The following is a 16,456-nucleotide window of genomic DNA, read 5'->3' on the forward strand; positions in this document are numbered from 1 at the left end:
TCTCGGATGAAACGTGGATTTTTGCAGTGGGTCAGAGACGGTTCAAGAGCCAAAAGGGTTTGAACCACAGAGTTAAAAAATAATAGAGAGGGCACCGGAAAATAAAGGGGCGTGCTGGAACCAAAATTCAGCTATGGGATTTTTTTTTTTTTTCAATAATACTTTTTTTGGGTGGCCCACCGGCCGTTTGGCGGCCCATAAATGGCGCGGCCGTTCTGGAATTTTCCCGAATTTCCCAGTGGCCAGCACGTCCCTGCGGAAATCCCCGCCCATCCACTTGTATGGAGTTGCTCCCTTTTCACCCCTTCTTCCAGGTTGGGAAATGTGACAAGCGGGGCCTATTTGGGGCCTATGTTGCCTATTTGGGGCCTACCTGCATGATCCCTTTCAGTACCACTGGCCTGGTTTATAGTGCGTCATATGACAGTGTCACCATGCGACACATTGTGAGCTTGTATCATACATCTATCATACACGTTTTATTATTGCATTGTTAACTAACACATTTCTTGGAGAGACAGCTAATTATTTCCCTAGTTTTCCTGTTGTTGTTCCTCTCCAGTAGGCATATGGCATATCCTGTTAGAAGAATCATTTAATGAATCCTTGCCAATTAGCGAAGCATCAGAATGTCACAGTAAACGCACTTTTACGTAGGCCATGTCTCTGATACTGAACCAATCCTCCTATAATTCGGTAAAGCTTTGTAGCGGTGGTGAGGCCAAAATCTGTTCTGCCCGGTTCTCCTCAGTGGCTGGAGCAATTGATCTGAATTTGCACACAGCCATTGACCATTACCACGTGCACGGAACAGCGAAGACCGTTTTTCGCTTTCCCCAAATGTTAGCTGTTTATTAGCGTTTTTGTGTTCGCTGTCTCCCGGGTTGCCAGATCATGTGCGCATACCCCCCCCCACGGGTATGGACTAGTTTATTTAATTTTCAGCATCTGCCTGTATATACTGAACCAATTTATTTAATTTTCAGCATCTGCCTGTATAAAGTCCTGAATTAAGCAGTTGTGAGCTACAAATATCGCTGTAATTAATCTAAGATCAGTAAAACCTAACTAGGAGAGACAAGCAACATAGTATATAAAGCTAGATAACCAGTTGAACCCCAGCATCCATATTCTGAGGGGAACATTATAGCCAAAAGTAGCCAATCTACAAGCCTACCATTGTAGGTTTGTATGTCGGCTATTTTTGGCGAAGAGATTTGGTGTGGACCGAAAAAAGTGGTCCAAGTATTAGTTGTAACTCGAGTCCGTTTCACTAAGACTAGAGCAGGGGTCTTCAACATTTTCAGCCCAAGGACCCCCTAGCTGAGAGAGAGATGAAGCAGGGACCCCCTCTATATTGTATAAAATTGTGATTTAGATTTTTTTTTTAAATATATTTTTTCGTACACTTATACCTCTTTGCCAAAACTAGCCGATCTACAAGCTCACAACGCCTCGCAGCGCTTGTAGATCTGCTATTTTTGGCTAATGTTCCCCTCAGAATAGCAAAGATTTGGCGGACCCCCTATAGTAGCTCTGAGGACCCCCAAGGGGTCCCAAACCCCCTGTTGAAGACCTCTGGACTAGAGGGTTTAAGTGGATAACGTCTCTGTCGGGTGGAAACCTCATATGTCCAAAATAATATAGATAAGTGGTTTCAACAACGATAAGCAATGTTCATGCTTACTGTATGAATCAGGCTTCAGTGTCCAAGTGTCTAGACTGAGACACATCTTCAGAAACAAAATCTGAATCGCATTTCAAATCACATGCATGGGCCCGAGAGTTCAAAACTTTGAATCTGTAGCAGGTGTTAATTATGTTACTTAACTTATATTTGGTTGCTGTCGGGCAGAAACCTCTTATCTCCATATTCAAACCTTTTGTGTTTTTTCATAAATGAATGCCCTTCTTGATCATACTACAGTGTCACACAAAAGCATCGAGCTTGTAGATCTGCTACTTCTGATTTTTTTTTTATTTGAATCCTGAAAAGTAACAGTTTTGGACATACTGTATGAGGTTTCCACCCGAGAGACGATTCATTATTGACATAGTTTACTCTCCTCTCTCTCTCTCTGTCTCTCTCTCTCTCTGTCTCTCTCTCTCTATATATGTGTATGTGTGTGTGTGTGCGTGCGTCTGTGTGTGTGTGCGTGTGTGCCAGCTCTTTGCAGTGGGCCACAGTAATGACATCCGGTAGCGCCAAGTGTCTTCCTCAGCAGTGTGTCCTCTAACTGCAGAGAGACACTCTCAGACTGTGGACTCTGATGCTCAGAGCCGAGACAAATCCAGTCAGTGTGCTTTGTGCTTGGAGCTCAACTCCCCTTTTGTGTGTGTGTGTGTGTGTGTGTGTGTGTGTGTGTGTGTGTGTGTGTGTTTGTGTGTGTGCGTGTGCGTGTGCGTGTGCGTGCATACGCATGCGTGTATGTGAGTGTGTGTGTGTGTGAGCGTGCGTGTGGGGAGCTGAGCTGTCCGTGGAGCTGAAAGAGGGAACGAGAGATCATTACAGTGAACGGATGCACAGAGGGACTGGCTTTGCCAGAGCCAGAGTACCTTTGACCAAGATAATAGACTCCCCCAGACAAGTTGTTTATTTCACTTCTGCAGTCGATAAATTGTAATTAAATGTCTCTTTTTTGCCTATTTGACTCTGCCACCCTTCAGGCCGTAATTATTGATTTTTAAAAGGCACAGTTAGGGAATTGATGGCAATGCCAATTAGCTGTAGCTTGCTACTACGTACAGTCATGTGTATCCGTGCAGGAGCAGAGTTGGATGGGAAGAAGCTACAGTATGTGGTGACAGCAAGGGCGGAGAAAGAATGAAACGGGAATATCAGTTGAAAGAGGGATGAACAAATAAATAATGAATAAATGTAATTACCGTACCATAGATAGAGTATTGCAATAGATGTGTGTGCGTGTCTTTGTGGTGTATTCTGTAAAGATATGCATTATTTTACTGATTATTACACACCGATACAAAGTAGTCATTTGTATCATAAACAAGAAATCATGCTTTACTGCTCAGTGAATTACTCAGGTAGTGAGGTAACTACCTATATACCATTTCCATGTTATTTTATATTATAATTTACGTTACGAGTTTAATTAAATATCTTATTTGACCAGTCTGAAGGACATATTTGAAGTTTTGTCGCGCTGCCAGAAATATGCTGATGCACCCTTCTCAAACTTCCATCCTCTCTCCTTGAAATACACACACATGCACACTCGCGCACGCACACACACACACACACACACACACACACACACAGAGGAATGCCTGCTGGTTGCTCGGTGGACATTGAATCATCTTCCCGGAGCCGCTACAGCGCCGTGCTGTCTCCAAGGGCCATGGTACCGTGGCTGGTTTCCTGGGCAAGACCGTCACCATAGCAACAGGTATAGCCACGTCGTCGTGGCGGCCGTCATGGCGATGGGGACAGGGGGAGGAGACAAAGGAAGCAGCAGAGGTCTATTAATAGAGCTTATCAGGAGCCAGCTGGAGATGACATACACACGCACACACGTGCATACGCGCGCACACACACACACACACACACACACACACACACACACACACACACACACACACACACACACACACACACACACACACACACACACACACACACACGTATATGTTTGTATTACTGCAATTGTGAGGAGAGACAAAAATAATTACGTTGATTTTATGAGCACCATTTTTTGGGACCATTTTGAACCCATTGTTAACCCTTTAACAGTTAAAGGGTTATTTTCGGCTTCAGTTAAAGTTTAACTAAAGCCGAAAATAGCAGATGTACAAGCTCACAACACGTTGCAGCGCGATGCGTTGTGAGCTTGTAAAACTGCTATTTTTGGTGCACGACACTGGTGCGCAAATAAGTATAAATCAGACATAACTCCAACCCTAATCCCTCCCTAAACCTAACCTCTAAATGCCTAATCCTAACCCTAACCCCTCCTTAAAGGAGAGATCCGGACAGTTTAAGTGTTATCTTTGATGTGTCGCTAATCACACGAGAGAGAAACAAGCAACCAGCATCATCTCGTTCTGCACGAACGGTAGCTCGTTCGCGACATTCAGTGCATGTTTGAGTATCATGAGACTCCACGATGAGCAGTAGTAGAGAAAAAACTAACTTTGCATCGGTTATAATAGACGATTTTCACTCTTATACGGGCTCCCATTATGCCAACGGAGGGGGTCGCCAGACTGGACGGCAGGGGACTCTCTGGAATAACTCAACGTCCCTTTCAATGTTGGTGAGTGATTAGCGACACATCAAAGATAACACTTAAAATGTCCGGATCTCTCCTTTAAACCTAACCTCTAAATGCCTAATCCTAACCCTAATCCCTCCCTAAACCTAACCTCTAAATGCCTAACCCTAACCCCTCCTTAATCCTAACCTCTAAATGCTAATCCTAACCCCTCTTTAAACCCAACCTCTAAATGCCTAATCCTAACCCTAATCCCTCCTTAAACCTAACCTCTAAATGCCTAACCCTAATCCCTCCCTAAACCTAACCTCTAAATGCCTAACCCTAACTCTAATCCCTCCCTAAACCTAACCTCTAAATGCCCAATCCTAACCCTAATCCCAACCTGAAGCATTTCCTAATTTAAGCCTAACTCTAAAAAAAAAGCTTTGCCATAAAACAACCGTTTTTCTTGTAAGGACCTGTAAAATGTCCTCACAATGTCTATTTCTCATATTCTACTATACTTACGGGGACCTTTTGGCCCTCACAAGTATAGTAAAGCAAAGCACTCAGACACACACGCACTGTGTTTGCTCTGCTGTAGATTAGATGTTGCGGAGGTGCAGCGTGGTTTGCTCTGTGCTTCTGTGACTTAGTTTGAGGGCTCATATACAAGTGTTTGTATGCATGTGTGTGTGTCTACAGTATGCAAGTTATGGTCAAGGAAAATTGTCTTATAGACACACTGCACCTACTGTACCAAACATGTCAACATACCACTACATAACATTGGATACAGGATCAACTAGAAAATGTGTTCCTCGGAGCACAGGTGTCCGCCAGGCTAGGAAGGTTATTGTGGGCCAGCAATGAAACGATGGATAACATTGGCTCACACACACAGATGCACAGACAGACATAGCACAAAAACGAAATCATGCAGAGCCTGTATGAGGATGATCCAAGGAAGAGGGCAATACGTGAAGTGGGTTGTGTAGCGTGACCATGAGGCCATTTGAAAAGAATGGGGTGGAGGTTCTTCCTTGGCCTAGTGGGACTGTGCGTGCAAAATTTCATAGCATGTGTGGAAATTAATACATTGTGGCATATTGTGCAAAAGAGGCCACCCCCGATTTGTGTGATGTTTGGACAAAATCTGTAAGAGTAATATAAAAAAATGTGTTTTGCAAAAATGGCACTATAACATGTGAACATTTTGGGGCAGGGTTTTTTACTTGGCCTCCAGGGAGTGTCTGTGCACAGTTTCATGCCGATCGGTCTATCGGTGCCGGAGATTTGCTGCTTACAAACGGACACACACGAACAGACAGACACACAGACGGACACGGGCGAAAACATAGTCCCGGCCACACCTCCGGCCTGGCGGAGACAATAATGAAGATCCTAAAGAAACATTTGTACAATTGCACATAACATCGAATATAGGTCTCACCCATCAAGTGCTACTTGTTTTTATTAAATGTTGCTACTGAAAGAATAAGGACAAAAGTAGGTTTATATTAGAATGTAGGCATTTAGCAGACGCTCACATCTGCAGAGTAACTTACAAAGTGTAAGTTCAAAGTAATGAACCCTAGTCATTAGTAGTCAACAAAAGAACAATGAATGGAGTGCAAAGAAAATAATCAAATAGTAAACATGTCACCCCCCCACCAACTGCAATTACAGGCCAAATTGGGGCTTCAAACTCTGGGTCTCGTTATTAATCACAGACAGCATCTGGTTCCATCGAGTGGTGACAGTCTGACAGATAGAGGTCGGGTATAGATTTAGGTGGGAGAGTGGAGAGAGAGATTGAGGTTATAAAGTAGTGGTTTGGAGGGAGAGCAGACTCTAGAGAACAACAGGTCCCGCTGAGGTCAGAAGCAATCTTCTGGGCCTGCCTAATGATCGTTCAAAGATTGCCTTCAAGTAAAGTGAAGGTGTGGCCCGATGCCGATGCGTTCCATGACTGTCTGTGTGAGGTGGGTCGGGGTTATCTGAGACTTACTTTCAACTGCACTCAGGGAGGTTGCGAAACCAGACTTAATGAGACTCTGTCTGTACTGCAGTCCTGTAGAAGAGAAGCATCAAACATTCTGCCTGCACAGGAAGGTCAGGCACACAACCCAATTTTAGCTGGTTGTGTGCTTGTGCATGCGAGTGTACGTGAAAAAAATATCAGAAATATATCTCCCAACTGCCACTGATAATTTAAAGTTTTCATTTTCTTTACCATTCATCTTTCATTCATACATTTGTAGCCCCAGTAGTGAGATCACTGGGTTTTCAACTCTCTCTGTCTCTCTGCCACCCTGTGTAGGCATAGCGTCCATGACAGTTCCTGTGTACATCGCCGAGGCGTCCCCGCCACACCTGAGGGGACAGCTGGTGACGGTCAACACTCTGTTCATCACCGGAGGACAACTCACGGCCAGCCTCATCGATGGAGCCTTCAGCTACCTGCAGCGCGACGGGTGGAGGTCAGACACTAATGTTCAGTCAATCAATCAATCAATCAGTGTAGCGCGTACTCACCTAGCATGCCCTAGGTGAGTAAGCGCTTGGTGATGGTGACATCATGGAAAAACTCCACTGTAGGATGAAACCCTAGGCTGGTGCTGTAGTTTGTTTTCCGGTTCAGGTTGCTGGGTAAAAACGTGGTTCGACATTAGATGTCGTGAACATCCTATGATCACTGTTGTTAGGTCTCGGGAGAGTGTGTTTCTCACATACACACACACACAGGTCTTGAACATCATTTCCTCCTGCTTTGTCTGTCTTGAAAAACACCATTAAGCACAGTTCAGACTGGCAGCCCAAATCCAGCCCACATCTGATTTGTGGGCTATCTGGATGGGATCGTTGTTTTTATGCTGTCTGAAGAACAAAAAGAACACGTGGAAACTGATTTTTGCAAATCAGATTTTAATCACATTGCTTAGCCTTGTTCAGACTGCATAAAACCAGTCCGACTCCAATCTGGAAAGGAATTCAGATTTGGGCTGACAGTCTGAACAGGATCAAAAGGAACATAATGTGGCTTGTGAAGATTGGGTCCTATATTTACTTGAGTGATCACGGGGGCAAAATAATCGGTCATAGTCTGTGTTCATGTTAACTTCTCCCTTTGGAATGAATAGACTCACAACCCACTTCTCATCTTCTGACAATAACGATGATTCTGATCTCCTAAGGCAGTGGTTCTGAACCTTTTTAGGCCGTGACCCCCCAAAATAATCATATTTGAACTGGGGACCCCCACCCTGACAAGCACTTGGAATGTAGGAGTCTTTTTTTTATTTTAATTTTTTTATTAAATTGTCACTTCACTGTCATCTAGGGACCCCCCCAAAATCATGTGGGGTCCCGACCCACAGGTTGAGAACCACTGTTCTAAGGGACTAGTATTGGGCGTGTTAGATTTATGTGTGTGAATGTGCAGCTGCGTTGCTTACTAGCCTGCCATGTTTTTAACCTGCTTCAACCTGAAATGGAAAAACAAATGGAAATGGAAAAACAAACGACGAATTGGCTTTCGGGCCCCTTTAACAGGAAGAAACCTTGAGCAGAACCAGGCTGTAGGTGGGCGGCCATCTGCCTCGACCAGTTTTTTGGGGGGACAGACAGACAGGCAGACAGACAGATGAGAGATGTTGATTTCACTGATAAACTTAATTTGCATCACATCTTTCATGCATAGAATGTTTTTCATATTTTAGAGAATATAAAATAAGACAAACAAACAAATAACAACGCAGTTGATAAAACCGGTGAGTGAAAATGTGATCGTATGAGTTCACATTATCCCATTAAACACGGAAAGCGTCATTTTAGATTTTAGGCGTTCATTCAAAAATAGCAGATCTACAAGCTCGAGATTGTACACCTGCATTTTTGAAAAATCTTGAAAGTGTGATAACTACTGATTTAGAAGGCATTTGTAGAATCGGCCTCAGGTCTTAATGGGTTATTTTACAAGTCCTCCCACCGAAAACTACAAGCTCTCAGATGGAACGTTTTATTCTGTGACTCAGGACACAGGTGTGTGATATGTTATGTGTGGGCTGTCCCCGGCTGTCTCTGTTTGATTCCTATCACGTCAGCCTCAGACACATCCAGGCTGGCTGGGGCCATCGTTCCAAATGTCACCATATGTGCCAATCTGCCCCTAACATTTACTGAGAGCGAGAACATTGTATGTTTAAAAGATAAGCCTCCTTCTTTCTTTCTTTCTTTCTTTCTTTACGTTGGCGTTGGCATTTTCTAAAAGGTGACATTGTTGTGATCTTTTTAAACGGCCAATAAAGTATTCTATTCTACCGTATTCTATTCTTACTATTTTAGTTTCTTTCTTTCTTTCTTTTAGGGGTACAACATTTAATTGAACTAACCGATGTAATCAATAAAAGAAAATCAATTTTAATAAAATAACTTTTAGATTTTGGGGATCAAAATTATATTTTATATATATTTACATTTATTTATATTTATTTGTATAGATTGGCTATTTTCGCAATTTTTGCGTGACTCTTATGGTGAAATAAATAGATGCTTTAGTGGTTCATTAGGATAATCGATGTAGTCGATTATTTGATTAAAAACAGGCATCTTGATTATTCGATTAACCCAAACAGTAATCGATAGGATAGAATAATCTCTAAGAAAATAATGGATACTTGCAGCCCTTCTTTCTTTCTTTGTTTCTTTCTAGTTTTATGTGATTCTGGGTGGTTGTAGTAGGTCACTGGTTCTCAAAGTGGGGTTCGGGGACCCCCAGGAGAAATTGGGGTTCCTGGGGGTCCCCAGCAAGAGTAGTTAATATAGCATCACAACTCCACCACTTTATCCTTTTATATGTTGGCTATTTAAAAATAGCAGATATACAAGCTCACAGCACGTCCCTTCGTGCCGCGCTGCGAACTTGTACATCTGCTATTTTTCTAAAATCTTATCGCAAATGTTGAATAATTCAGATTTGTTTTTAACACAAATCCTCTCTTCTGGGGGTCCCTGGCACAACACACCTACTAATCCCATCTTTCTTCTCTTCCCCTCCCTACATCCCCCCCCCCTCCCTCCCTCCGTCCGCCCCCTCTCTCCAGGTACATGCTGGGTCTGTCGGTGGTGCCGTCTGTGATCCAGTTCCTGGGTTTCCTTTTCCTGCCGGAGAGCCCTCGCTGGCTCATCCAGCGAGGGCTGACCCAGAAGGCCCGCCGGGTCCTCAGCCAGATCAGAGGGAACCAGAACATCGACGAGGAGTTTGACAGCATCAAGAACGGCATCGAGGAGGAGGAGAAAGACTGTGGTGGAGGTGAGATGTTCGGGGGAGTAGAATGGTTCGTTGTCGAACCGCTGACTTCATCATTTAGATGTTGACAGGATGTACATGAAAGCACAAGCTGAAACTTCCACTATCTGACTTTGTCCAGTGCATCTATCTATCTCTGTAATTTTCCATGCTTTCCTTGCACATGTAAATCATTATTATAAATACATTATTTTTCCAGCTGTTAAATATTTTCCTATACCAACCTGTAGTGCTATACATTGATACCAGTGGCACCATGAACCCTTGTCACAAATAAGCGCATTTTGAGTGTGAAGTTCTGAATTTGAAGCTCCTCTTCACACACGCTAGCTAGTAGTGTGGTAGTGTGCCTGGTTGTCATAGCGGTTGCTAAGGCTGCTTCAAACCACAACTCCCCCTGAATCCCAGAAACGGGATGTCAAATTCACTGGAGATGTTAGTTGTGAAACCGAGTCTTTGGACTAGCTGAAAACATGTTTGACGCAGGGCATGGAACTGACGTGCGTTTATTGAACAAAGATGATTTTTCTGAGGATTTAACCGTGTAACCTCAGAATCAGAATTTATTGTCATCATACCAAGTTCAACACAATTTGTAAAGCTCAGCTTTAAAGTGCAACATGTGGACAGGGACTTTAAGGGCTATTTATAGAGCTCTCCTTACTCTATTTGGACACATGCAGTCAAGGGTACTGGTTCCCAAAGTGCCCTCAGGGCTCATTGAGGGGGTTCCAGGGGGTCCCCAGCTAAATGTGATGCAACAGTTTAATTTCACTGTTATTTCACCAGATAGAAGTTCATCCAGTGAGAGTATGTATAAGAATGTCTATCCACACTCTCCACTGTTAATGCCTCACCTTCAGTATAGAAAGTTGTTGAATTCTGTGCTAAATCTAATCTAACAAAAAAGACTCTTATGGAGATCCTTGTCCACAAAAGCTTTTCGATTTGGGGTCCATGGTCCAATTTGGGGTCCATGGTCCAATTTGGGGTCCAATTAGTGGGTCCCTAACAGGAAAATGTGAGAGCCACTGCTCTAGAGAGGGGTGGAGGAGACTGGTATACAAAGGCCTAAGAATATATCCCGCTTTGTGTATTCTCGCACTGTTATCAATGAGCTGACCTTTGGTTGTTGGACACATGCAGCCTATTTTGTGTTACGAGACTGAGCTAGTATGAACTGCCCATATTAACGAAGCTGACACAATGACTATTTGCAAAGGTTTTTAATTGGTAACCCCAGTCCACTCGGTTGCTTAGCTCTCTTTGACAGGAGGAGGTTCAATTAATACTCTGATATACAGGTATATGGAAATGGCTGATCTGCAAGTATGTGATTTCTCATGTGAAGAAACGGGAGCTATCATCATTCAGTGTAGTCAATTTGTATTCATATGTTCTTGTACTGCAAGTTATACCTAGACCAGTGTGGTTTTCAAACTGTTTATGCCCAAGGCCCACCAAGGGCAAGTCCACATCTCAAGGCACACCTGTATTCATATCTGTGCAAAACAGCCTCTATAACAAGTGTTATCACTCTGACTCTGTAAACAATTATTATTTTTTACTGCCAAATACAAAGTTTAAAGGCATAGTGTAACTTTGCCCTGTGTTTACAATAACAAAATAATAAATACCCATCATTTCCCTTTATACCAGCACTGGAGTAGTGTGGTGGTGTTTACCTGCACAAACACATTGCCCTCTCACTTTTATCTTGGTGTTTTCACTGTTAGTTTTGGTAACCCAAAAACATCCCTGTCTACCAAAACTAACAGTGAAAACACCAAAAATACAGCCAGAGGGAAATGTGTTTCTGCAGGTAGACAACCACCTGTTGTTCCCGTTTTGGGAACGACTGCCCTAGGCTATAGAGGAAAAGTGTCTGCTATATTCCTGCTATATGATTTCTGTCACAAACTGGAGCAAAAAACATCACCAGTTGGAACACATCCGATCCAGCTTTGCCCTCCCAGTTACAGCTGTCTTAGATCCACAGGCTCACTGGTTGGGGTGGTTGGGGGGTGGTTGGGGGGGGCATCAAAATGTGCCATGTGCATTGATCTGGTTCTATACTGTTACTTTTGGGGCAGAAACCTTGTATCTCTATATTTCAATGGATTTTTATTTCTTTTTTGTTAATTCATGCCCTACTTCATTATACAAGAGGGTCGCACAAGAGTAGTGAAAAAAGCTGATCTACAAGCTCACATCGCTGTGTCGTTATGAGCTTGTAGATCTGCTATTTTCACTATTATAAAAGATTTTTTAAATGATAAGAAGAAAGCAACGGTTTTGGACATACAATGTTTCTACCCGACAGTGACATGATATGCTTCATGTCAGCTAATCTGAAAGTGGTTGCAAGAAACATGGATGCTTTATTTGACTCTGAACTTTATTTCGAGCGCGTTGTACCTTTTGGCGATGCTAGTGTGACCACAGCATTACATCCCCATTATACACGTTTATTTCTTTTTGCAAAAAAACAACAATAAAATATAGCAATAGCAGTTAAAATAATACAAATATAATACGTGTGTGTGTGTGTGTGTGTGTGTGTGTGTGTGTGTGTGTGTGTGTGTGTGTGTGTGTGTGTGTGTGTGTGTGTGTGTGTGTGTGTGTGTGTGTGTGTGTGTGTGTGTGTGTGTGTGTGTGTGTGTGTGTGTGTGTGTGTGTGTGTGTGTGTGTGTGTGTGAGAGACACCTGGGAAGACAGGCTCATTGTGCCCTTTCCCTTACATCCCAGTTGCCATGGAAACAATACCTCACACTCACCCTTTCCTCACACCTTGATAGTGATGATAGTATTTAAAACACTTCTCTGTGTTGCATGCACGCACGCATGCATGCATGCATGCACGCACTAATTAATTCAAGTGAGATGTCAATCGTTGAAACGCCTAGTGCTGAAATTAGCTCTAAACTAACCTTAAAGGATGCCAATTAGTCTAATAAGATAAGTGTCATCCGATTTTCTTAACATTTGTAGCAAAAGAAGATTCTACAAAATGTCTCTCATATTTCCTCACATCACGATTGTTCAAAATGATTGAATAACGTAAAATTATTCACTTGTATCTTCAGTCCGAAATTCTGATTTGATCTTTTTATGTTTTTTTTCATGAATTAATGCCCTACTCCATCATTCAAGAGTGTCGCTCAAAAGTAGTGAAAATAGCAGATCTACAAGCTTACAGCGCCCCGCACAGAGGCGTTGTGAGCTTGTAGATTGGCAAGGTTGCCACTCCACGGCAACTATATAAGGGCAGGAGATCAGCATGGTAGAAAAGCTATATTATTGCTATATTTCAGAAACCTCATTGTGTGCCTTAGTTGCTCCAATGACTTCTTTGCCTGACCTCTTCGTTATTGTTTTCAAGCAACATAATCTCTCTTCTATGATAGCTGACCTTTGCAAACAAGACCAGGCTAGCCAGCAGTGGTGGAAGAAGATTTTTAAGTAAAAGTAAAAGTAGAAATACCACAATGTAGAAATAGCTCTGTTACAATTAAAAGTCCTGTATTCAAAACTTTACTTGAGTAAAAGTACAAAAGTACAAAAAAAACAAGTGTAAGTACCAAAGTAAAAGTACTCAAATCTTTCAAATTGGTCAAACTTCAAAAAATTACCTCATAATTGTACTGAAGTACAGTACTTGAGTAAATGTAATTTACTTTCCACCAGTGCAAGCCTGAACCTGGATACAGCCAGTAGGTAATAACTGAAAACCATAACCTTTATTTGTGTCCTAATCTGTTGTATGGTGACAGGGAAGGCTGCCTTTATTGACTGCCACATGTGTTGCTGACATTAGCGCTGTATTAGTGTTGTCTGGTCTCAAAATATATTTTCATTGGTCTAGGTATCATCTTGGTCTCACCTTCAATTTTACTTGGTCTTGACTCCATCTCAGACCAGAGGACCAACTTTACTGTCATTATAAGGATGCCGTTTTGGTTCGTTCTCAGAATTATTTTTGAATTACTTACAGGACCTCCCGTTTTCAACATACAGTATTCTCTCCTCACTAATGCTTATTGAAAGATGGTACCATTTTTGTCTATTAGGGCTGTGGACAGTTCAGACCCGCCTACCAGTGACATCATCAGTAGGCACTGGGCAGGTTTGGTCATTTCAAACAATATTTAAAACTTATTATTATTTTTATTTTTATGAATGCATGAACTTTGGCTTCTATTGTAGCATGCTAACTTTCCATGAAGAAAAAGGGTGTCATTTTTTGCCAGACCCAAGGGGTCGGGCTTACATGAGGCTTTGTACCTGTTTCGTCCATACATGGGCAGGGGCCATTTGTCCTCCGGCCCCAGCCAAAAAACAGTTTGTGACGTCCCCTTTCGTCACGAACTATTCATGACATCATGAACTTCAGTTATAAAGTGGTTTGTAGGTGTGTTACATACTAGGACTTCATTCTGGGTCTGGCAGAACCAGGTCTCCTGGTCTTTTTTGCCCATGTATGGGCTTTTTGGTCTTTTTTTTGTCTTTTTCATACATTTCATGTATGTAGGCTGTCTGTCCCTTTTATACAGCCGGTCTTTTTTGCCCATGTATGGGCTTTTTGGTCTTTTTCGCCCATGTATGGACGAAACGTTGCAGAGCCTCATGTAGGCCAGACCCTGGGTCTGGCAACAAAAAGGCGCTGGCCACTCAAAAATCCAAGATGGCGACCATTTTTTCAACATGGCCGCCACCTCAACGGAGCAGATATAATCTTTCAGGTTGTGATACAAGGATGAAATTTGGCACACATACTCTGTAAGGGCCACTCTTATGGAAAAAGGCACTGGCCACTCAAAAATCCAAGATGGCGACCATTTTTTTCAAGATGGCCACCACCTTAGTGAAGCAGATAGTGATATAATCTTTCAGGTTGTGATACAAAGATGAAATTTGGCACACATACTCTAAGGGCCACTCTTATGGAAAAAGGCACTGGCCACTCACAAATCCAAGATGCCAACCATTTGTTTAAAGATGGCCGCCACCTTAGCAGAGCAGAGAGTGATATGATCTTTCAGATCGTGATACAAGCATGGAAATTGGCAGGAGCAGATGGTGACCATTTTCCAAGATGTTGTTTTCCCCAAATAGTTTTACTCACATTTGCAACTGCACGGTGCTGTGCAGACAAAACCCAATTTGAAGCATTTGCACCTTCCACTGCACCCTTTTTGGCAGCCACATTTGGTGAGTTCTTGACAACTCTCTGCAAGTGGTGAATTGGCTGTCCAGAAGACCTGCCATTCTTCGCCAAATTTCTTCCATCCCCAGTCAGCTGGACTTTCTGATTTTGGCTGACGCTGGGTGGACTGACCCCATATGCAAGCCTGCCTGATACGCTGCATGTTTGGTGTGTTGAAGCAGAGCTGCTCTTGATGGAGGAATGGCTTCATATGGCCTCTGCTTTCGGGCAAACATGTCAAGTCTAGCTTCATCCACACTGACAGCTGTGCTCGATCGATCGTACATCACGACCACAAACTTCTCCAGGATCTCCAGGTCATCATCATTCAGTTTGGGAGGTTATTGGCTTAGTTTGGTGAAGATGGGAGAAGCCTCTGAGCCATTGTCCCATGTTTGCCAGGCAGTCTTTTTGCCTTTATTGCGAAAGGCAGATACAGTATCGCAACCAGTGAAGGCGTGAAAGAACAGTATGCCTTTGGTCTTTACTGGTCCAATACAGCGATACAGGTCATGTACACCAATCCACCTTAGGCTCTGACCATGCCCAAATGCATCCCACAGCTGCTGGAGACCAAGGTCCTGAAGTGAGGGAAACATGCTTAGTCCTATGACAAGAATGTCAGTGTCATTGGCTTTGATCATGATGGCTTTGCTACCCTCCTCTGTGGCATGTCTACAAAGATTCGAGTGTCGGCTTCCTCATGGAAACATTTGTCCAAACTAACCAGACTGGTTTCAGAGGTATTCAATACATCTGGTCCCTTGGTTACAACAACCATGTTTGGCACAGTCATGTGAGCAATCTTGTCAGCCAGAAAGTGGAAGAGGTCTGTCTTGTTGTCGTTATGTCTGAGGAAATTGCGCCAATTTGCTGGAACTTTATTCTTGTTTGTCACTTTCCGTCGACCTCCCTGGCCTCGTTTGGACCTTGTTTCCATTTTGAGACTTGATGGACTGTACACATCAAAGACAATGTGTGTACTCTTGTATTTCATGGCATAAGCATATATTGCGGGTAGAACATCCAGCGCTGCATAGTCCTCAAAGGTCTTTGATCTTTTTGGTGGTAGAGTGTGGACCAAAGCGGAACCATCTATGATAATGACATCAGTGTCTGGTTCTTGGTCTGGAGATGTGATGTAGGACTTACACAGCAGTGATGCCACCATTGTGCTCTGGTTGTGCAATGACATTCACTCTATTATAATACGCTATATAAGACATAATGGTACAACTCCTGGAAGTCATCTTGAAAAATGGAAGCCATTTTGAATTGTTTGGGTGGCCAGCTCCCCTTTTCACAAGAGTGGACCTTGAAGAGTATTTGTGCCAAATATCATCCTTGTATCACAACCTGAAAGATTATATCACCATCTGCTCCACTATGGTGGTGGCCATCTTGAAAAAAATGGTTGCCATCTTGAATTTTTGAGCGTCCAGCACCTTTTTCCATAAAATCGGCCCTTATAGAGTATGTGTGCCAAATTTCATCCTTGTATCACAACCTGAAAGATTATATCACTATCTGCTCCGCTAAGGTGGCGGCCATGTTGAAAAAATGGTCGCCATCTTGGATTTTTGAGTGGCCAATGCCTTTTTCCATAAGAATGGCCCTTACAGAGTATGTGTGCCAAATTTCATCCTTGTATCACAACCTGAAAGATTATATCACTAACTGCTCCGCTAACGTGGCGGCCATGTTGAAAAAATGGTCGCCATCTTG

General features: G+C 42.9%; 1 protein-coding gene across 1 annotated transcript in view; it reads left to right on the forward strand.

Annotated features, from left to right (window-relative positions):
- The window catches only part of LOC308079930 (proton myo-inositol cotransporter-like), a gene marked incomplete at its 5' end in the record, with an annotated part of 77,670 nt that overhangs the window by 2,115 nt on the left and 59,099 nt on the right, over positions 1 to 16,456 (forward strand). Inside the window, 2 exons of the mRNA XM_080421587.1 lie at positions 6,538 to 6,697; positions 9,320 to 9,528. Of these exons, the coding sequence (XP_080277713.1) occupies positions 6,538 to 6,697; positions 9,320 to 9,528 (369 nt within the window). The remainder of the gene's footprint in view (positions 1 to 6,537; positions 6,698 to 9,319; positions 9,529 to 16,456) is intronic.

Source organism: Gymnoscopelus braueri (assembly GCF_963280865.1).
Source record: "Gymnoscopelus braueri genome assembly, chromosome: 23".
Classification (NCBI taxonomy): domain Eukaryota; kingdom Metazoa; phylum Chordata; class Actinopteri; order Myctophiformes; family Myctophidae; genus Gymnoscopelus; species Gymnoscopelus braueri.